The sequence below is a fragment of the Colossoma macropomum genome, unplaced genomic scaffold (genome assembly GCF_904425465.1).
Source record: "Colossoma macropomum unplaced genomic scaffold, Colossoma_macropomum, whole genome shotgun sequence".
Classification (NCBI taxonomy): domain Eukaryota; kingdom Metazoa; phylum Chordata; class Actinopteri; order Characiformes; family Serrasalmidae; genus Colossoma; species Colossoma macropomum.
Window position 1 is genome coordinate 9,432 of NW_023495325.1, and position 23,069 is coordinate 32,500.

Below are 23,069 nucleotides of genomic sequence, written 5' to 3' on the forward strand. Positions count from 1 at the left end.
GTCATCAGGCAGTGAATTCATAACCATTTCATGTAGGAACTTTCTGAGAGGGAGCTTTTAGAGGTGGACGTCTGGTTCCTATTCTCTAGAACAGAGCGTTTCACAAACCACTCTGTTTATATTTTAACCACTTAATTACGCGAGAACCTAAAAAAAACAGTGGAATCCCCCTTTAAAGTACTCCTATGTTTTCAGCAAAATAAGAGTCAGGACCGTGTGAGCTGTGGTTAATATGTACATGTTTAATGTTGAAGACTGCAGAATGTGCTGTTATACAGTCTGAAAGCAGATATAATCCAGTGTCCATGTTATGACAGAGTGGTGATTATAAGGTGCTCTTAAAACAGGAGAGACGTTCTTGTGAACACAGAAACCCAGCAGGTCAAAGTTCTGCTCTGATTCTGAGCTTATTTACCTCATTAATAATTAGATCTCTCTCATCTGTACAGTGAATCTGGTTATTTTGGTCTCCAGCTCAGCACAAACACAGCTCAGAGACAGAAATGCATGTTATTACTGAACCAGACCTGCATTCAATCAAATCATCAATCACAACTGAAAGAACAAGCAGGAGAAAACAGCTTAGAGCAAAATTATTGGAGATCTTATGGTCAGTAAGTTTTTAGAGCACTTTAACAGTCTGCAGTGTCCACTCTGGACTCTTTAGAAACAATAAGTTAGACATATAAAGATTTAATACATCAGAGATTAAAGAAATTAGAAGCATTTGCGTTAAATCAGTGATTCCCCAGATACAGGATCATAGTGCACAAAAGAAACATCATATATTAAAATCAAACATGAAGAATATAAAGAAAGGTCCATTCAATAGACCTTTAGTTCTGGGCAGTAGTTTTAAATTATTTACAGAACGAAAATAAATCGTCTCAGTAAGACAGAAACGTACCAACACCTTTCTGCAGAAACTCAAAAGCTGGTTTATACTGCTGGATTACTTCCTCTCCAGTCCTCTACACTCAGCATTCCAGCTACAACAACTTGCTTATTCCACGTTTCCTGTTCCACCTTAAATGGTGCAGCAGGTACATTCTGACGCATTTAAGGTGGAAAACTCAGGGAGCCAAATTCAGCCTCTTTATCTACAGCATATCGTTCCTTTTCTCTCGTTCACTCTTCCTCGTTCCTCTCCGTGTCCTTCTTTTCTTTTTCTTCACTTTTCTCTTTCTTTACTTTCTTTTTCACACCATTCATTTCACATTCCTCGACTTTTCTCTCACTGGAAGCTCAGTCTCATCACTCTTCCAGTTCTCCTCTCAGTGTAGAGCTCCACCTAGTGGCTCCAGCCGCTCAGCTCCCATCACGGACTGGTTTCATCAACTTTGTAGACACAATAGAGTCTGTGGCTGCACCGTCCATCACCTACTGGACAACAGGGAGAAATTCATTAAAACATTTCATTTATTCATATGCAGCTGTTGGAGCAAAGCCAAGAGGCCGTTAGGGTATGTAGTTTTTGTTTGTCATGAAACTGGAGGAAAAATATTTTATGATATAAGAATATTAGTAGTTAAGTAGTATGTAATTAATTGTTGTTTTATTCTCAAATATTTTTCTTGATGCAAATTATTTAGGTATTAAATTCAAATTGCAATCCATTTTCATTCTTTCATGCAGAATAATAGGGATGTGACTGGGATGCTTTCATTTTTTTTTCCACCATTTGAAAACATCAGCAACTTTTTATATTCTGTGGACACTTCATGATGATTTTACTCTTAATCTTGTTACATTAACTTACATTAAAAACTAAGATCATTGTTTCTCAGTACAGTTACCATTTCTGAGATGCAAGATTTTGTTCAGATAGACACTTTATGTGAGAGTATAGAAGAGTTTGTAGGAGATGTTATTTCTCCTTTACAAACCAAAATAACTGACATATTACACATTACTAAGCTCAGTATGACATACTTTATTATTTAAAGCTGAATTCCAATAATGTTTAAAATTCTGCATTTAAGATGTAAAGGCATGCCAAGCAGTTTGACTCAGAAATCTTTACAGTGGTGGTGATAGGAACCAGGGGTCACCATGACTACAACACAAATATAGACATTTTATTTACTATCAAAACCACCAGTGAACCTACACGAGTCTTCTGAGTCTATATGGAATGTTGATGATGGAAAATCTGAAATAATAAGTTTTCTTTGGGGACTATTTTGCCTCACAGCGCCCTGCATGTATCCCTCCGCCATGAATGGATTTAAAAATTTATACATTTTTGACCAAAATCTTCTCTAAACTGTCCCCCTTTTAGAGGTTCCTATCACCACCACTGTAAACAATTCTGACCAAGTTTCTCTAGAACAGAGTGTCTCACACCAAACCACTCTGAACCGCTCTGTTTACATTTTAACTACTTAATTATACAGAATTGTTTGAATTCCCCTTTAATGTAGAGCCCCTAATTGAGTTTTATGTCTATGTAAGCAAAAAAACAGAAAACTAAACATCTTGTAAGCATTAGCCATGGTAGGTATGAAACAAGAAAGTCCTGAGGTCTTACCATCACTTCTCTGGCTGTGCTTGCTGACCAGCAGTTTGCACATGCTCAGTTTCAGCATTAGTCCCAGTCTCTGCAGAATTCTGGGCAGTGTTCTCAGTCCTACTGCTGGGTTTCTTAGCAATAGGAGGTGGAACCTTTACACTTTTATTCAGCGAGTCACTCGGTTTGGTTGTCTGAGAAACAGACGCCAACTCGGACACCAGAGTCTTCTTCAAATCCGCCTGCCTTTCTGGGGATGAGGGTGTTTCTATGACAACCTTCTTTGTGCTCTTGGAGAAGATGAAGTTTGCAGTGGACGAAGGTGAGTGGAGGGCACCGCTGCCCCCTGCTGATGGCGGAGGAGAAAGCAGGCTGAAGTGCTTGGCTTGGCCGTCTTTAGAGGACATGGCAGCAGTCTTCAGGCGAATCGCTTCCTGGAGACGCATGGACGAAGCAGGAATGCTCGCTGGAGGCACCTTCCGGGTTGGAGAAACTTTGGGAGAGACTGTTTGGGACATTGGCAGAGTGACCTCTAACTGTGACTGTGACGAGGTGGTGCTCGGTCTGTCTTCAGACTCACTGGGTTCTTTGTGGGTGTCTTTCTCATTAGTGTTAGCCTTTATGCCATTGGTGGCTGGTTGATCCTTTGGGAGATCAGGCTCTGCTTTGTTGGAGGGTAGTTGGATTATGGGTCCAGCAGGCACTGACTCATTTTGGGATTTTTGGTCAGTGACGCTGTTGTGGTCAGCAGAATCAGGCAAAGGTTTTGGTTCAGGTGGTACTTGTGGTGCATCTTGAACAGTGTTACTGGATTGTATCTTTGAATCAGCTACTGGTTGGGAGTTTGCTGCTGGGGCAGTATCTTGGTTTACCTGTGAGATGGTAGAGGGTTGTGTGTCATCCTTTGGATCTGTAGAAGACAGTGAGGCAACCTCAGGAGGTGGTGCTGTCATAATCAGAGATCTTCTGATCGGCTTTTGAGGTGCCTCGTGATTGACTGCTGTGTTCTGCTGCTTGGGTTTGGGAAGTACAATGGGGGCTTCAGCTTGGCTCGAGTTGGACTTTACTGACCTGAGACGAACCATCTGCAACAGGGACTGTGTGACCATAGGGGTAGGGGTTTCTTCTTTGGTTGCAGCAGAGTTGGTGGTCTGGGGAGGCTGCGGTTTCTCATGTTTGTCATTTGGTATTGGTTTGACTTCTTTTTTGAGATCTGTGGGTAACGGAGGTGGTGGAGGGACTTTAATCTGCTGTGGTGTGGTGCTCTGAGCTAGAGCTAAGGATACTTCCAGTGGAGGGGGAGGGTGAGCCTGTGGAGGAAGCGGGGAAGCTTGTCGAGTTAGCAGGGGTGCCTGTGGAGGAGGTGGTGAAGATTGCAAAGGAGGCGGGGGAGCTTGTGGAGGAGGTGGGGGAGCTTGTGGAGGAGGTGGGGGTGCCTGTGGAGGCGGTGGGGGTGCCTGTGGAGGTGGTGGGGGTGCCTGTGGAGGAGGAGGGGGAGCCTGGGCAGGAGGTGGGGGAGCCTGGGCAGGAGGTGGGGGAACCTGGGGAGGAGGTGGGATTTCTTGTGGAGGAGATGGTATCTTCTGTGTTGATGGAGCTTTATCTCCTGCTGGTGGTGCATCTTGTGGTAATGGAGGCATATTTTGCAATGTCTTTGGGGAAAATGGTGAAGGTGGGGGAGGGAAGTCTGTTTCATCCTTCCCAACTGGAGGACGTGGAGCAGGTACATTCATAGGAGGCGGAGGTGGTGGGAACATAGGGTGAGGAGGGGGACATATGATTTCATCGAACGGTGTCCTGAACTGGGCTTTTGAGGAAGATACATCTTCTTTTGGGGGTTTAACTGTGTTTACAGGGGGCAGGGGAGGAAGATGTTCAGGGGGTGGTGAAGGAGAAGGGGACGGATTGATCTTAGTAAGCCTGGTCACAGATAGTCCGTTACCATGAGGAGGCTGGACATCTTTGGGCATCTTAGAAGTCCTGGATTGAATCTCTGAAACCATGGCTGATAAACTGCTATCCTTCATCCTGTTTGTTGACAGACTTCCCTGGAATTTCTCTGTATGTGGTTCAGATTTCTCAGTAACTGAGGACACAAACTTATTGTTTATCTCTGTTGACTCTGTTGTTGAGGATGCACTAACAGCATCTGGTATTTTTACTGGAGCCTTCTTGGTTGGCGGTTCAAACTTCAGACCTCGCTTTTGGGCCCATCGCTCAAGGTTGACAGGTCCAGGACCACACAGGAGTTCAAAGGTGCGCTGGTTGTGTGCCCATGTCTCTGGAGGGGGTGGTGGAGGTGCTAGTACCTTAGGAGGAGCCGGAATGTCAAAGAGACTCTTGAGAGCTGGGGAAAGAACAACACCATTAGAGGGTATGTTGTTGATAGAATATGGGGAATCCTTGGGTATGTGACTCTCCCCATTGGTGTGTGAATGGGGTATCTTGGTTGCTTGAACATTCTTCTTCCTCATCTCTAGCTCTGCTAGCACTGCTCTCTGACCATCCGTGCTAGAAGCGTGGAACCCTTTAGATGGAACAGTTGGGGTGCCATTCTGAGGATTGCCATGACGTCGTTTGTGCAGGGAGTATGAACGATTTGGGGGAGGTGGAGGGTTCTTGCTCTTTTTAACTACAGACAGGCTGCGATTGAAAGTCTCTGACTTCTTACAGGTGTCCTCCTCTGAAGAGTCATCATTCGCTTGAGCAGGCTTAGTAAAAACGGTCATATTTCGGGCACCAGGATTGTTCTTAATGTTGGCCTTTGGAGGTCCATCTGTATCCTCTTCCTGACTTGCCCTACTGGCCACACGAGGAGTGCTACTGCTGGAAATGGTGGAGGAGTCTGAGACCAGTGTCTCGGAAGATCCAGAGCGGCTCCAGCCAGAGAAATCTGTGCGACGGGTGGAAGCTCTTGAGGACATCCGGGAAGAGGCCCGTGAAGAGATCCGAGAGGAAGCCCGTGTGGAAGCTGGGCTAGCTGACGCCAGGCTGCTTTTACTCACCATACGAACACTGCTGCGACTTCTGTTGCGGCTAAGCTCCACCACATCTACGGCAGGAGGCAGTATCGCATTGGGGATGATCTTAGAAAGATATGTGGCCTGGGGGGAGACATACATCACTGGGCTGGGTGGGTGGCTGCCTGTTGTGGTCATCCAGGGAACAGCTAGCGATCTAGGCCTCTGTGGATCCAAAGACTGGGGTAGAAGGTGCTGGATGAGCGAAAGGTCATCCTGCTGTCTATCCACTGGAGGGAGATCTGGCTCATCCTCCTCAACAGCTTGAAGGTTCCGGAGATACATCTGGGCTCCTTGTTCTGAGGAGATCGATATGCTATCCAGAGTGGGAACAACGGTCGATATGATCACACCTCCATTGGTCAGTTGAGCATCAGTGAACTGGGACGCTGTCCACGCAGCTCGGTCAAGACCTACAGTTGTCAGATAAAAACATACAGGACATTAATGGTCACATATTGAAGGATTTCTGTTTCCTGGTAAAACAAGTGTAGCAAAACATACCCAGTTCTTTCTGTACGTGTCGAGGAATTCCCGTCACTGTACTTCTGTGTTTTCCTTTGGATCGGCTCTTTCCTGGCTTCTTATCCTGTTTCAGTGGTCTGAAGGTGGAAGCTGCAAAACGAGGACCACATGGGGATGAATAATAACTCAATATGTCCTTTGTAATGACGTTGTAATCAACATTACCAAAGCAATATTTCATATACGATGACCAGGATAATACGAAGAAAGTGTTAGTGTTAGCAACGTAATCGATCAGGCATTAAACTCTCCACTCTTAAAAAAGATGGTTCTTCAAGGGTTCTTTAGAAAGACAATGGTTCTATATAGAACCATCAACACTTGAAGAACCATTTGCATGATTAAACAGCACTTTTCATGGTGAAATTGTTCTTCAGATTGATGGGCAGTGTGTTGTGTATAGTTCTATAAAGAACCTTTTTAAAAATGGTTCTATACAGCAACAAAAATGATTCTACTATTGTTACAATGTCAAGCTTGTACCAAAACAAAAAATCCTTTTTGGTGCTACATAGAACCCTTTTTGCTATATAGTGCTATTAGTGCTATATAGAAACATCTTTCTTAAGACTGTTGACTTAATATTCAAATAATTTTATGGCTTCTTATACAGTAACTACTGTAAATTACTCAGTATCTACTGACATTACATTAAGTTGCATATCTATTACAGTGAAGAATGAAAGGCCATTTATTAAAAAAACAATAGATATCACAATAATTCCTTGTTGGTTGATTACTAATATTCTTACAAGTATTTTTTGGTATTTAAAGTTTAGCTAAAGGTTACATTTAGATATGCATATCTGCTTAAATATGCACAAACAAATCCCAAAAATCTAGCCTTAGGATGATATTAGAATTAAAATATTATTTCATTGTGAAGTCATCCTCAAGAACTGTGTTACCAGATAGATTGTTGAAATCTTGTTTTAATGTTATGCAATGATATTTTAAAACAATTTCAGGTAATTTAGAAGTACAAAAACCTAGCACAAATATAGTCCCTGTATTAGGAAATCCATCAGGATTGGGTTAGGAAAGTAAAGCTTCATGAATGTTTTCTGGAAATGGTTCTGAATGCAGAGAAAAGCTGATTTTTAGAAAAATGACTTTACAAATTGGGCTCAAGACAGCAGTGAGATCTGAAATAATGTGCATCAATTGTGTGCATACTGCTATTAGTACATAGGAAATATTACATAATAAAATATTTGGTTTAGTTATAGTCTTCAGAAAGCAATATATATGCCATATATATATATATATATATGGCATGAAAGTGACTGTGCCTAGTGTGGGCGGAGCTAAGCCTTCATTAAATTTGCTAACTTCTGGAAAATGCAAACATATTTAAACATATTTATATTGGATGTTGACATTTTTATGATTATACAGATTTATTCAAAAGAAATTAAATCATTAAAGTGAATAGCCAACAACTGCAAGTAGAGTCATGCTAATTGATGGCTACTACTTCCATTCCTCATTAGCCATCTAAGCATGTTAGGCCGAGCTGTAGCTCTGTACTGAACAGATTTACGTGACTTTACATGGCCACACTACTTCTAACTCAACGCTGCAGAATCTAGCACTCGTCCAGGTGCCCCGATGTTGAAAGCGAGATGAAACCGTCACCTTGGCGTGTGAGTCCAGACCGTGAGGACTGATAGGAGATGGTGGAACGTGTTGAGATGGTATCAGCGGCGGTGCTCTCAGACTCAGACATCCTCAGCTCACTGAAGCTCACATCGTCGTCAGTACGAGCCGTCATGGTCGACTGCAGGGAAAGGTGATAATCACTACATAAACTCCCATAATGCATTGTACACGAGAAAGACAATGCGCAAACTGACACTGACATCCACGCCTTTCAGATGATGTATTTAGGGGTGTTTTTCATTAGTTAGTTAGAGACGTTTATATCAGATTAGTCATTTAAATTGTTGATATTACATTAGTAATTTTATCAATAAATCACTGTTAAAAAATGTGATGTTCTGTAAAGAATACTTACAATGACACTCTGGTCATCCTGAAAGTCCACCCCATTTTTGTTTTCTGCAATATCAAAAAAAGGCTGTTATTAAAATCTTTTTTTCCCTCATAATGTGTGTGGATTTATGTATATAACCATAACTTTTATGCAAAAACAATCATAATTAATTTCTATATGATCATTTTCCAACCTCTCTTTAGCTTTTAGTATCAAACAGGCTGTTTTTGTGAGTAAATTAGCTCTCTTCTGATTGGCTGCCCTGTTTTGTGCCTCTTTTAAAAAGCACTCAGAGCTGAAACACTCCTTAGAACTTCAATAAGAGTGGGCGGGGCTAAACTGCTGTAGGCTGGATAGGTGGACTGACTGTGCGTAAATGTTGGTTGGTTCATGTGACGAACTTTGGGCCCATCCGTTCTCACGCAGTTTTGACGAAGATTCTGACTCACGATTCTCTTATGTGGGGTTTGTTCTGAGGTAAGAACAGAATCTAAACACACTCAAGAGCACAAAGGTGAGAACAGTTCTGCGCTTTAAGAACACGTCACCAACCTGACGGAGACTTTTTCTTAGGATCTTATAGATAGATACTTAGATACTGGTGAATGAGGCCTATTGATTTTACAGGGGGCTGTTTTTGGACTGGGCAGTGAGTGGTACGGTTTGAAACTCCAACAATATTTACAGATCTCTTTATTTAAAAAAAAAATTCAGTTTTCTGTGATACGTTCCCTTTAACACATTTAAATAAATTTACGCACAGTGCACAATGAGGATAATCACAAAATTTGTTTACCAAATGCAAATCTGTTTGAGATGTTTGGCACTAGCTTCTCTTTCACTCTCTCTTTCTCACTTTCTCTCTCTCTCTCTCTCTCTCTCTCACACTCTCTCTCTCTCTCACTCACTCACACTCACTCACTCTGTCTCTCTCACTCACTCACTCACTCACACTCACTCACTCTGTCTCTCTCTCTGTCTCTCTCTCTCTCTCTCTGTCTCTCACTCTGTCTCTCACTCTGTCTCTCACTCTCTCTGTCTCTCTCTCTCACTCACTCACTCACACTCACTCACTCTGTCTCTCTCTCTGTCTCTCTCTCTCTCTCACTCACTCTCTCAGTCTCACTCTCACTCTCTCTCTCTGTCTCTCACTCTGTCTCTCACTCTGTCTCTCACTCTGTCTCTCACTCTCTCTGTCTCTCACTCTCTCACACACACTCTCTCTCTTTCTCTCTCTCTCACACACTCTCTCTCTCTCTCTCTCTCTCTCACTCCCTCACTCTCACTCTCTCACACACTCTCTCTCTCTCTCACTCTCACTCTCTTTCTCTCTCTTTCTCTCTGCGTTCAGAAGGTAAGAACATACCATCCCGCTGCAGCTGCTTTAAGCCCTGCTGAGCCTCTGTGAGCAGATCCTCTACATACTTTGGTCGACTGTCCTCCGTAAACACGTTTGTGTGGCTGTGCTGAGGACGCTGGGGGCCATCACTTTCTGTCTCTAAAAAGAGAGAGAAAGAAAGAGAGGGAGAGAGAGAGAGAGAGAGAGAGACAGAGTTAAAAACTGCAATGCTGCTTGGACACAACTGTATTTTCTACTCTACACCATGAGATGGCGCCTGTGTTTGACTGAATGACATACTACTAGAAACAGGCTGCTATGCAAATAAGCCTATTAATAAGCATATTTGCTTATTGCTAAAAACAAGTAATATTTTAGGCATACATGATGCCAGGAGTGTAAAAAGCACAAAGAAACTGGACAGTGAAAATGTGGGCACTGTGTCAGGTAAAAAGAGGAAGTACAGAGCCAGAAATATACTTCTGTGAAAGTCAGAAAGTGTCAACATTTAAACATAAACATATAAAAGTAAAACTAATGGTACTGGTACATAGAACAAATGTCCTAGCATGTGAGCAGTTTGATTTTACACCTGAATTTGGCTGAATGCTTTAATAAAAATATGAATTAAAATGGGCTGGAAATCAACTGACAGAAAAAATTAAAAAGCAAAACACCCGCTGGCCGTTTGAGATCCGGAATGAGTGTTTTAAAAGTCTAAATTAAAATGTATGCATGTTTTCTTTCTTGGAAATGTGATTGAGTAGAAGGACAAGTATTCAGTTCCAATAGTACTCGAGTGAAGTACAAATCCTCCAAAATAAATATTTTCCACCTCTGCTCTGTGCTAATTGGTGTCAGCATAATGATCCAGTTAGCTACATTAGCCCCATAGCTCCAGATCAAATCTAATGCAGAAATAAGGGGCAATATGATGATATTTTATCTTTATTATGATAAAGTATGTCAAGATACACTTTGTGAGTGTATCGTGTATATGGTCAGTACTTAAAGAACACTGACTAACTACATGTTTCAGTACAGAGTGAGCAGAATTAGGCCTGTTTAACTGGATTTAGTGCAGCACAGTTTATAAAACATAAATAAAAATTGTATTTGTAGATTATTATCGTACACACACATCATCTACGCTGCTTCTCTTTCTGGGTTGCGGGGGGAGCTGGAGCCTATCCCAGCAGTCATTGGGTGGAAGGCAGGATACACCCTGGACAGGCCACCAGTCCATTGCAGGACAGAGATAATAATAATAATAATAATAATAATAATAATAATAATTATTATTATTATTATTATTAGTAGTAGTAGTAGTAGTAGTAGTAGTAGTATCAATTCTATTATTATTATTATTATTATTATTATTGTTGTATTTTTCTATGTAGCATGTAGGTTCTATATTGTCTGTTAATGCATTTCAGATAAACTTAATATCATGACTGATATTGTGCTTTGTGAAAATGTCATAAAGTATCATGATATAATATTTTAACCTGACCCTCTGTAATGGAGTACTATCGCTTTAGGTACTGGTGCTTGGCTAGGTGGATTAGTCATCAGTCATGCTGGAAAAATTTGCCAATAATCTGAAAAAAACTGGCAGAATACACTCAGAATGGAGAACGAGTCTTAGCCCCTCCGATTTGATCATACTATAATGGATCACGCAGTTGTGAATTAAGTAAATGGAGCAAAAAAACTAAGTTAAAAAATGAGTTCAGTGTAAACAGATCGAGGGTTTACTTTTCTAAAAACAAACAAATCAAAAAAGACAGACAGCTTAGACAGAAAACACCTGTAGCCTCATTGAGACAGACAGTGAATGAGCGCTACTTCACTCTCGCGCCCCTCTCGGTTATCACACCAGCGCAAATCTAAAGTGAGGTTCAGAGCTGAAGCTGTCAGCTCATTCAGCTCAGAGCTCAGAATCACATCCTGCTTTATCATCCAGGTGTCATCACGTTTCCCGCTGATATCACGTTACCACAGCACAACCGAGGGTGTAAAGTAAATATTCCAGTTTCTCCACTTTTCCTCCAGCTGCCATCAGATTCTACTCTGAGTTTCACACCAGTGGCTTTTCTGTTCTTCTCTCAGTTCAGGGAAGCGTCAGCTACTGTCTGTGGTAACTGACCGTGTTATTCAGATGCAGCAGGTGGAGAATAGGTTGATAAATGAGTAAAAACAGTATATGTGACAGGTATCATATACGGTTTGGCTCTGTTTGACGAGGGTCACTAAAATGTAAATAAAGCATATTTTGTCTTTTTGATGTTAAAGGTTGTACAAAATAAGATAATCCTTTATTAGCCCCACAGCGGGGAAATTCACAGTGCTACTGCAGCAAAGGGAGATCAAAGCACTCAAGAAAAGAGTAACAAGAAGAGAATAATTAACCTTATTAATTACTTAACACAGTTACAGTTTGTTACTTATCGCTGTAAAGACAATATATAATACAAAAGATACAAATATAAAGATAAAAGATAAGATAAAAAATATAAACTCTTTCCTTCATATAAACTCTATTCACAAAAATTAACAATATAAACAATCATAAATAAAAAAGCAAAACATATTTATACTGTAAGGATATTTTAATAAACAATAAAATAGAAAACAAAATAACTGATAATCCAAAAATGGGTGGAATGGTTTATGTATTGTCGCTGTCCAAAGAAAACCATGTATCTCCATTTTTGTTGTTTTTAAATTTTTTACATTATTTCAAAACACCAGTTCTCCTTTTATGATGTATGGACCAATAGAAGTGCTCTAAAATCACTTGGAATAAAATCTCTTTACATTGACTTACATTGAAAGGTAAGAGTGTTTTTGCCCTCTCCTGTAAACTTACTATTTTGGAGAGACCAGGTTTTCTTTGGACAGTGATGACATGTTCTTTCATTTATAGGAGCTAAAATACCTTTAAACCACACGCCATGAACTGACACTGCTGTAAATAAAAGGGCTCGGTCATTAACTCCCATCAGCTTCAGCTGGAGATTATTAACAGCTGCCTGCGGTTCCTGAGACGGACACGGATTCTGATTAGGTTCCGTAAACTGAAAGAATACTACACTCTTAACAAAGGGGCATTATATAGTGTCACGATAGGTATGAACCTTTTCTGGTGCTGTATAGAAACACTTTTAAATGCTTAAACGAACCACATACAATCATTTAACCAAGCATGCATTCAAAATGGGCTTCAGGGTGTTCACGGTTCTACATTTGACTACTTTCTTTGACAAAGAACCCTTAAAGAACCATTTTAACTGGTGTATAGGATTAAAATAGTGCAATCTGCTCAATATCTACAAAGACGATGGTTCTTTCAGGGTTCTTTAGTAAAAACAATGGTTTTATATTGAGCCAAACAACACACCAAACACTCAAAGAACCTTTTGCGTGCTTAAATGTTCTTTACGTGGTGGAATGGTTCTTCAGATTGATGGAGAATTTGCTGTATTTAGCATCAAAGTGGCTCATCTGTTATGATGTCAAGCTTGTAAGAACAGCAGAACTCTTTCTATATAGAATAACACATTCTCCATCAATCTGATTTCACATTACAAAGAACCATCTAGGCAAGCAAACGGTTCTTTGAGTGTTCATGGTTCAGAATAGAACCATTATCTTTACTAAAGAACTCAAAGAACCATCATTTTTAAGTGTGATCATTCAAATCAGCATACATACAGCACAAATCAGTGTGTTCTCATTCAAGAGAGTGTCCTTAAAGTGTTAAAGATGCCAGAAACGGTCAATTCCATTAATATTCTGTCACTTTTAAGATGTTTGGCACTATAAACAAAAGTCCACGGTATATAAATCAGCACCCACCTTTGGTCTTAAAGACTGAAAGCAGGGAAGACACATTTGGAGCCAGTAAAATCACCATGACTGAGCTAACATGGCACAGAAAAGTAAAAGAAAAAGCCCAGAAAACTCCTCAAAAGCACTCAAACTCCGCTCAGCAGTGGTTTGGAAATCTGCTCCTGTGCGGAGAGCCTGTCGGTTTATATAGCCCTGCTCCACATGGAAAAAGTTGTTTGGCCGGTGACGTTTGTGCGGCCTGCTGTTGTTTTGCTGATTTTTGTTGTTTTGCTAGCAGCAGCGTCTGTTGCTATGCAGGCTGTAGGGCTGGAACTAATCACTGCAGCTCTCTCGCTCATATGATCACATACACACACTAATCCGAGTGTGTAATTCCTTTGCTTTCACTCATGCGTCCACCCCAAATCCTCCTCTACCCACTTAATGACAAGCTGACATCACCCTCTGTAATTAAAAACACCCCCCACATGCAACAGCAACACAAACCCGCCTAATCCTGACCGTACCGTAACATACATCTGCGTAGCTTTAATGCACAATATAGGTTTTGCACTTTTGTGGTGCTTTTTTGGTGAAAAATTCAATTTACACAGTTTCTCCCCCACCTTTTTCCCAGATGTGGTCACTCAGTCAAGACATGTTTGGGGTCTGAAATTTGCTTCTTTCATTTTAGTAGTCCAGCTGCGAGGCTAATGTAGCTCACCAGCAACAGAATTAGCATCACTTAGCTATTATCATAGTGCTAACTGCAGGCCTGAATCATCACACACCTGTCCCAAAGCGTGTGGAGCTGTTCAGTGTCTCTAACAGAATTGATGATGTGGTTTCTGACACTGTAAGACTCTGTTATCTATAAACATGGACTAAAGTCAGACTAAGACACTGTTGTCCACTTTTGTCCATTTCAGTATCAGAAACCATGTAAAAACATCTACTAGAGATACTTAACAACTCCACACTTTTTCAGGAGAGTATGTGATGATTTAGGCAGGCAGTTAGCACCATGCTAATAGCTATTAGCATAAGCATACCCAGAAGAGAGAAATACTCTAAATGAGGTCTCCTTTTGATCTCTTCTCCTGGACACAGTTCAGTCCAGTTTGAGATCAGAGTGAGATTAAAGCCGTTTTCTCCTGTTTCTGAAATTCAGCTCCTGAGAAATAAAACTCAGATTTTCTCACTTTGATCAAAATTTTGTCCCACATGTGGATTAACTCTTCAGTGTCTGACTCGTCTCAGCTGAGTAATATCTCCATAAGAACAGTGTGAGATCTCATCGTTCTCTTATACAGCTCTGTTCTAGATCACAGAACCCTCTCAGCAGTCCGTCAGTGCAGAGGGAGAACTCGCGCTTTTCTCCTTCATCACCAGAACGTCTCACAGTGAGATGCTGATGTTAGTTTCCTCTGTTCTCCTGAGGAGGTTCAGGAGGAACAGCTCAGAAATCGGTGATCCTTCATTAATATAATATTGAGATCTGCTTTATTTCTCTGAGACAATTTTAAGAAAGAATTTCTTTCCTCTGGGTAGCTACATTAGCTTCGTAGCTCCAGTGCTAAAGCTAAAGAAGGCAACTTCAAGCCACAAACAGGTCTTGGCGGACTGAAACTGTAAATTCGATTCTTTTCGATTCGATTCAGAGGCCACATTCACTCAGCTTCTGTTGCTAAGCAGGCTGTAGGGTCCAGAAACTTGTGGAACACTGTATTGATATACAGAATTAATTAATTTAAATGAATTAAAATGTACAAACTGACTGAACCCAAACAATCTGTGGCCCGGAGTGGGAGTGAACCAGCAGGTGAGGAGTTTACTGATAAGAGAACAAAAGGTTCAGTCTGCAGCCTCCACCCAGGCAGGGTGAAGATATGGGAGTGTTATCTGACCTGATTACGCCTGATTATATAATATAATATAATATAATATAATATACCTATAAAATATCTGTATTAAGTCCTTTTCAGCATTAGTTTGTGTTTCTGGTAACATTAAGCACTATTCATTGTCATAAAATTTAAAAGACTAAATTTTTGAAAATTTTCCATCAAAATGTCATGACTGACTCATTTTAGATGACGTCACTGTGCAACAGCGGACAGGAGAAAGTTAATAATATTAACCAATAATGTAATACATTTCCTAATATATGAATAAACTAAGGAGAGACAAAACTATACTTATATAAACAAAATAATCATCTTAATAAATTCATTACTTTAAAGTAAAATTGTGCAAATCAATATTTTCCCTCCTCTCTCCAGCAGAGGGCGCAAGAGAGTCAGAGTGTGTTTGTTAAAGTTGGGTTTGTTTTAGGATAAAACCTGTTGCTCAACCTCTGGAACAATGAGAACCTTGAGTACCCGAAAGTTAATCAAAGAAGAGTCATTCATCATTTTGTGCTTCAAAGTTTTGACTGTTGTCATGTGACGTAAAAAGGCCCAATCAGGATGTTATTTTTCAGCAGTGTTGCTCCTGAAGCTGAATACCCAGAGGGAAAAAAATCTTTCTTAAGATCATCTCAGAGAAATAAAGCAGATCTCAATATGATATTTATGAAGGATCACTGATATCTGAGCTGCTCCTCCTGAACCTCCTCAGGAGAACAGAGGAGATTAACATCAGCGTCTCACTGTGAGACGTTCTGGTGATGAAGGAGAAAAGCGTGAGTTCTCCTTCTGCACTGACGGACTGCTGAGAGGGTTCTGTGATCTAGAACAGAGCTGTATAAGAGAACGATGAGATCTCACACTGTTCTTATGGAGATATTACTCAGCTGAGACGAGTCAGACACTGAAGAGTTAATCCACATGTGAGACAACATTTTGATTAAATCGAGTTTTATTTCTCAGGAGCCAAATTTAATGGCTTGAGTCTCACTCTGATCTCAAACTGGACTTAATCACGTCTAGGAGAAGAACCTGAGATCAAGCGGAGATCTCATTTAGAATATTCCTTTCCTCTGAGTCGGTCTCAGGAGCTGGAACAGAGGTTCCACTGCTTTGATTAGCTTTGAACACATCAGTAAGCGAACAGTAGCTGAGTCACGGCCCAGAGCAGATTACACCGCACCAAAGCAGACTGGGGAGTATTGCAGAACCGTCTGGTAGACGTCAGGAGAAACGCATGAGTAACTTCTACACGTTTCTCATGTGAACATGAGTACATTCATCATTATAAACACTATCAGAGCAGCAGGCCTGTAACACTGTCAGCTTCTCGGCAGGCCCAGACCGGCCGGTGGCTCTGAAAAGAACAGGAGAGGAGAGTCTGACATTTGCTTAATCCTTTAATACGTACGACAGAGAGAGAAAACAGGTTTATGCCTGAGCGCTGCCTCATCCAGGCCTGCATTTCTAATAAGAGCAGGACTTTTAATGTAGAAATCGACTCCTCAGTGCTCATCTTGATCTCAGTCACTAATAAAGATGAAAGCAAAAGAGTTCTGATCTGAGAAGATTCATGAAATAAGAGTAAAAGAAGTGCTGTTGATGTGTTTTGGGGGGGGGGCATAAGAAAAAATAATCTATTTTAAATGTATTTAAAATATATAGTAATAAAATAAAAAATAATAAAAATAATATTTAACATGCTGCAATTGTTACACAGAGTGTGGACTATTAATGTGGAGTGGAGAAGCATAATAAAAAAATGTAAAATGTTAAGGTAATACAAATTAAACTATGTACGCGAGAGTGCAGGAGGGTTGCTATTAATATGTAGAGGAGAAATACAAAAAAGATACTATATTTAATTTAATTCACAACAAAACATTTTAAATATTTAAAACTGAATAAATTACGTTGCAAATAAAATAAAATGTTTATCATGTTTATAATTAAATTATATTTCAGAGTGAAGGAGAATCAATATATGGGGGAGCATAGTAAAATAAAATATATTAAATAACAAACTAAAATATTTGTCATAATTAAATTGAAGAAATTACATAGATGTACGAGTATCTCAGCATGCAGTAGAACGGCTAGTATGTGGATGATAAAGCAAAATATAAAAATTTACAAATGAAATGTTGAAAATGTTTATCATGATTGCAAATTAAACAAATTACAACAAATTAAAACACATTAACTCTTTGAGGCCCATCACTGTGCTGTACCTTCTAGTCTACATTCTAAATGTTTGAAACCTGAATAACATGCAAAATTTTGTTAGCACAAACTTAAATTTTGCACCAAAACACCACACACAACTCCAGCATTACTGAAACAAGTGCTGCTGATGGCACACAGAGCTGCAGGCGGTGCTGGGTTAGCCTGTGACCCGGCTCTGCCGGCCCCGTCTTGTTTTTCAACCCCACAGGTTACTGCAGGTCACAGAGTGAGTGGAGAACACACTCACACACACCTACACACTCCTCACCAGAACCACACCCCAACACACACATTCACACACACACACCGTGGGAGAGCTGTGAACACAATTACTGCATTCAGAGCCACAGAACTGATCTACAGGCTCCACCTCCTATCATCACACTCACAACCTGAAGACAGAAAATGGTCCGAGATCAACACCGACAAGCCTGTTTGAAAGGAGAACTCCACCGATTTTTTAAGAATCCGAATATAATTCAGTGTGTGAGGTGTAAACAGAGTGGTTCAGAGTGGTTTGGTGTGAAATGGTTCAGATGTCTTTACAGTGGTGGTGATAGGAACCAGGGGTCGCCATGACTACAACACAAATATAGAGATTTTATTTACTATCCAGAACCACCAGTGAACCTACACGAGTCTTCTGAGTTTATATGGAATGTTGATGATGGAAAATAGTGGAAAATCTGAAATAATAAGTTTTCTTTGGGGACTATTTTGCCTCACAGCGCCCTGCATGTATCCCTCCACCATGAATGGAGTTTAAGTTCTCTAAACTATCATAAAACAGTGTCTCAGTCATCAGGCAGTGAATTCATAACCATTTCATGTAGGAACTTTCTGTGAGGGAGCTTTTAGAGGTGGACGTCTGGTTCCTATCACCACCACTGTGAACAATTCTGACTCGGTAAGTTTATCTAGAACAGAGCGTTTCACACCAAACCACTCTGAACCACTCTGAACCTCTCTGAACCTCTCTGAACCAGTCTGAACCAGTCTGATTACATCTTAAGCACTTAATTCCACATGAATTTTGTAAACTCGATGGCATTCCCACTTTAAGGTGGACCCATTGCTGACACAGCTTGTATAATCTCCATAGAGAAGCACTAGCCAATAGAATGGGACGTTCCGGAGCAGCTGCACATGAGCCTAAGGTCACCATGCCCAGTGCGTGTACATACACTGACCAAAAGTCTGTAGACTCCAGTGTTAGGTGTTAGTAGTGAGTCTGTGCTGCAGTAACAGCCTTTACTCTTCTGGGAAGGCTTTAGATGTTGGAACATTGCTGTGAGGGTTAGATTGAGCATTAGTGAGGTCAGGTACTGATGTTGGATGGTCAGTTCTGGATCACTAACTCATCCCAAAGGTATTGGATGGAGCTCCATCACTCCAGAGAACACAGCTCCACTGCTCCACAGCCCAACGCTGGGGGCTTTATACCCCTCTAGCCCACGCTTGGCTTTGGGCCTGGTGACCTTAGCCTCATGTTTAGCTCTCCACTCTACTGGTCAATGCTTTTCTGTGGAGATTATACAAACTGTGTCAGCAGTGAGTGACATTAAAGTAGCTGAATTCACTCATTAGAAGGAGCGTCTGGGTATTTTTAGACATGTAGTGTCGAGATTTTTCTAAAACACATGCGTGTACACGCACTCTTAGACGCACAAGCTCAGGACATTGCTGAAACTAAACTTTGTCCTGACATGCCCTCCCTCTCCCTCTCTCTCTCTCTCTCCCCCTCTCTCTCTCTCTCTTTATTGTGCTGCAGGAGTCCAGGTGTTTGCTTTGGTGCAAAAGGAGATAAGGAGAATGTGAGGGGGAATGAAAAACGGAAAATAAAACACAAAAAGGTGAGAAAACCAAATACAGACGCACAAAAGAGATGGTTAGCGAGTATCAGTGGTAGTTTACACTGCTAAGATCTGCAGAACACCACGGACGACACATTCAGGAAGACAAACACTAACGACCCGTTCAGCAGCCTGACGCTACACAAAGGAAACACAGAGTTAGGGGAATGATTAAACCTGTCAGTGTGAATTATAACAGTGATCCAGTCATATTTTCATGATTAATCAAGTAATCAGAGTTTTGAAAAAGGCTGAACAATAACAAACCAAACTTTACTGTGTGTGTGTACAGACACCGACCAGCCACTTCATTAAAACCACCTCCTTGTATCTCAACTCACTGTCCATCTTATTTGCTCCACTGATCATATAGTTTTACTCTGTAGTTCTACAGTTACAGACTGTAGTCCATCTGTTTCTCTGCACCCTGCTCTTCAGTGGTCAGGACCCCCATGGACCCTCACAGAGCAGGTACTATTTGGGTGGTGGATCATTCTCAGCACTGCAGTAACCCTGACCTGGTGGTGGTGTGTTAGTGTGTGTTGTGCTGGTCTGAGTGGATCAGACACAGCAGTTCTGCTGGAGTTTTTAAACACCTCAGTGTCACTGCTGGACTGAGAATAGTCCACCAACCAAGAATGTCCAGCCAGCAGCGTCCTGTGGGCAGCGTCCTGTGACCACTGATGAAGGATCAGAGGATGACCAACACAAACTGTGCAGCAGCAGATGAGCTATCGTCTCTGACTTTACATCTACAAGGTGGACCGACAAGGTAGGAGTGTCTAATAGAGTGGACAGTGAGTGGACACAGTGTTTAAAAACTCCAGCTGCACTGCTGTGTCTGATCCACTCGCACCAGCACAACACACACTAACACACCACCACCACGTCAGTGTTACTGCAGTGCTGAGAATGATCCACCACCCAAATAGTACCTGCTCTGTGAGGGTCCATGGGGGTCCTGACCACTGAAGAACAGGGTAAAAGGGGGCTAACAAAGTATGCACAGAAACAGATGGACTACAGTCTGTAACTGTAGAACTACAGAGTGAAATTATACGGTCAGTGGAGCTGATAAAGTGGACAATGAGTGTGTGTGTGTGTATATATATATATATATATATACCCTCCACCTTTAGCTTGATGCTAACACACAATAGAAAATCGAACTGATTAATCGTGACGGCTCTAAAATTAACCCCCCACTGATGAGCCACACTCTGCTTTATCATGCTAATGTGAGCAGATCCAGATAAAGGAACCACTGGTTACGCGTGAGAGAGAGAGAACCCAGCAGGAATGTTGACGTGTCTGATGCCAGATCATGACATCAGTTCCACTTTAATCAGAAAACTTCTTCTGAACAAAAGAGCATCAGATCTCCAGAACGCTGCTCTATTCTTGTATGGCTGTTTACACGTCTGCATGACTGATGTAACTTTTTATGCCTTTATCTGTGCCATCGGTCTCCGTCTGCGCTCCTCTGAGCTGAGACTCTCTGACCTTCTACAGAACCTCACAGCAGCTCCATTGAAGATCAATTAAACTCCTGCAGAACTCAAACTATTCAGACCTGTACAGACCTGCTCAGTGCCCAAATCTAACGCTGGAAATCAGTGTCAGTGAAAAGCTCGGGCAACTCCACCAATAAACAAAACAAAGTCAGTAAACAAAGTCAGTGTGAAATGATCGGTTCTAGAGAAACATACCAAGTCAAAATGGTTCATTTAATAACTGAAAGTAGGCATCAATATATTAATATAACTGACACTGATTAATATATTACACTTACAAAAATAATACACTACTTTTCTCCAATAATATTTTTTATTATTATTAGTAGTAGTAGTAGTAGTGGTAGTAGTTGAAGTAGTAATAGATATTAAAAATATTAAGTGTACTATTGATAAAATATTAAAACATTAAAAAGTTTTATAGCTTCTAATACCACAAAGATGTCATATATCCATCATACATCCAAGATATCACAAAATATTCATAACTATTCTTCTTCTTCTTCTTCTTCTTCTTCTTCTTCTTATTATTATTATTATTATTATTATTATTACTATCCAAAGTGTAATTTCACAAAAGTAATACTATTAACAACAGTTCAGTAAACACACTTGTTACAGCAAGTCACAACACACAGAGGGGGGAGTCCTCCTAACTTGTATATCTGATATTTAATCTCTCTCTCTCTCTCTCTCTCTCTCTCTCTCTCTCTCTCTCTCTCATCATATTACACTGATATTGTATTCATTTTCATATATAATCACACTTAATGAGCCCCCACAGGCAACACACACAGCACTGCAGCTGAACTCTGAGGCTCACAGTCAGGACAATATCAGCTGAAGAAAGCGAGTGCTGACCGTATTGTAGTGAATAAGCCTGCAGGCCTCAGCCTGACACTGACCTGGACTCAGTCCAGCCCAAACAGCACCTCTATCTGCACACAACTGCACCTTCCAGTTCATTTCACCGTCCATCACAGTTCTCTCCATGTGAACACAGCGTCTCCGCTCCCCGGTGTGATTTATAGCTGGACTCTGTGTAGGGTCATTACAGGTCAGTCTGCACTATTGGACTGTTTGTCTATGAAGGCTTTCAGTCGAGGCCGCTGCACTCAAACTTTCATCTTCAGAATATTTTGTCACTCATCTAACAAATGTGGTCAGTTCTGCCGAGTTTTACATTTACAAGTGAACTATTTAGCACAAATCACATTCCCCTCACCGGCCACTGGGGGTGCACAACTTGAGATTTTTTAAGTCGACAGTCATGTGATGAAGGTTGAGTAGACGTTGGCTGATCGCTGATGTACGGTGGTCTAGAACACCCAACAAACTGTAGATAAAAAATTAGCTGCACAGCACAGAAAATACTGTCAACACAGCGACACCAGCGCTACATTTCAGAAACGCAACTGCAGAAACGCTGATAATCCAGTCACAACAAAGCGGAGACGTTTCCGGAGGACGGAGACATTCAGACTCTTAAATTCTACGCAACACAAACATTCACCGGTAAAAGTTAGTTACCTTTTATTTGAGCAGATTATGACTGTCACTGTATGGTAATGGGAGTCAGCTGTAGAGAGTAACTGTAAACGATTAACGAGTAACAGCAGATTAACGACCACAGCACAGCTACGACACGTCAGATAGCAAACTAGCCAGGCTAACCATGAACCTGGGAGTGTCCGAGTGTCTGTGGTCTTGTTTGCTTCTCTCAGTGATTCTCCATCATACATATTCCATCCACGGTGAGTCTTCCAGAAAGGTTTCTGTTGTGTTGTGACTGGCTTTGCGGTGTTTCTGAAGCTGGAGCTGTGTTTTCTTTATTTGCAGTGCGTTTGTGAAATGTAGCTCTGATATAACCACGTTGATGAAAGGGTTTTCTGTATCTGCAGCATGTTCATGAAGTGCAGCACCCATGTTGTCATTTTGATGAGTGTTCTCTGTGTTTTGCAGCTCGTTTTCATTTGCAGTTTGTTGGGTCTTCTCAGCCGCCGTACTGATGATGTAATGAATAAAACCACAGGAGAAGGGAGCGCTTTGCAACAAGCCAAACTCCACAGGTCAGTAGAGCATGACACGCCCTTTACAGCAAACCCTGGATCGCAACGCTGGCCTTCAGGGAATGAGAGATACAGACCCCGGAATCACGCAAATTTCTGAGCACATTACAATTTGTGTGCAGTTACATATTTCCACCAGAGAGGTCTCCAAATCCCCAAAACTTACATTATGTGTTTACATAATTAAGTTCTTCCTCAAAACTTTACAGAAACCCACTTTCAGACTGAAGCTCACTCACATATGCAGCTGAAGACTGTTTGAAAGCTTCCTGAGAAT

The 23,069-nt window shown here is 41.1% G+C and overlaps 1 protein-coding gene across 4 annotated transcripts in view; it reads right to left on the minus strand.

Annotated features, from left to right (window-relative positions):
- Positions 1 to 222: 222 nt before the first annotated feature.
- The window catches only part of si:dkey-157l19.2 (uncharacterized protein KIAA1522), a 48,372-nt gene continuing 25,525 nt past the window's right edge, over positions 223 to 23,069 (minus strand). For 2 of the 4 annotated variants that reach the window (XM_036562145.1, XM_036562142.1), the window contains exons 3-8: positions 9,417 to 9,548; positions 8,072 to 8,115; positions 7,693 to 7,834; positions 6,034 to 6,144; positions 2,531 to 5,942; positions 223 to 1,383 (exon numbers count right to left, since the gene is read on the minus strand). In XM_036562145.1, the coding sequence (XP_036418038.1) occupies positions 2,533 to 5,942; positions 6,034 to 6,144; positions 7,693 to 7,834; positions 8,072 to 8,115; positions 9,417 to 9,548 (3,839 nt within the window). In that variant the 3' untranslated portion in view covers positions 223 to 1,383; positions 2,531 to 2,532. Of the gene's footprint in view, positions 1,384 to 2,530; positions 5,943 to 6,033; positions 6,145 to 7,692; positions 7,835 to 8,071; positions 8,116 to 9,416; positions 9,549 to 13,250; positions 13,417 to 23,069 lie in introns of those variants that run through there. The other 2 variants (XM_036562146.1, XM_036562143.1) reach the window with 2 other exon arrangements.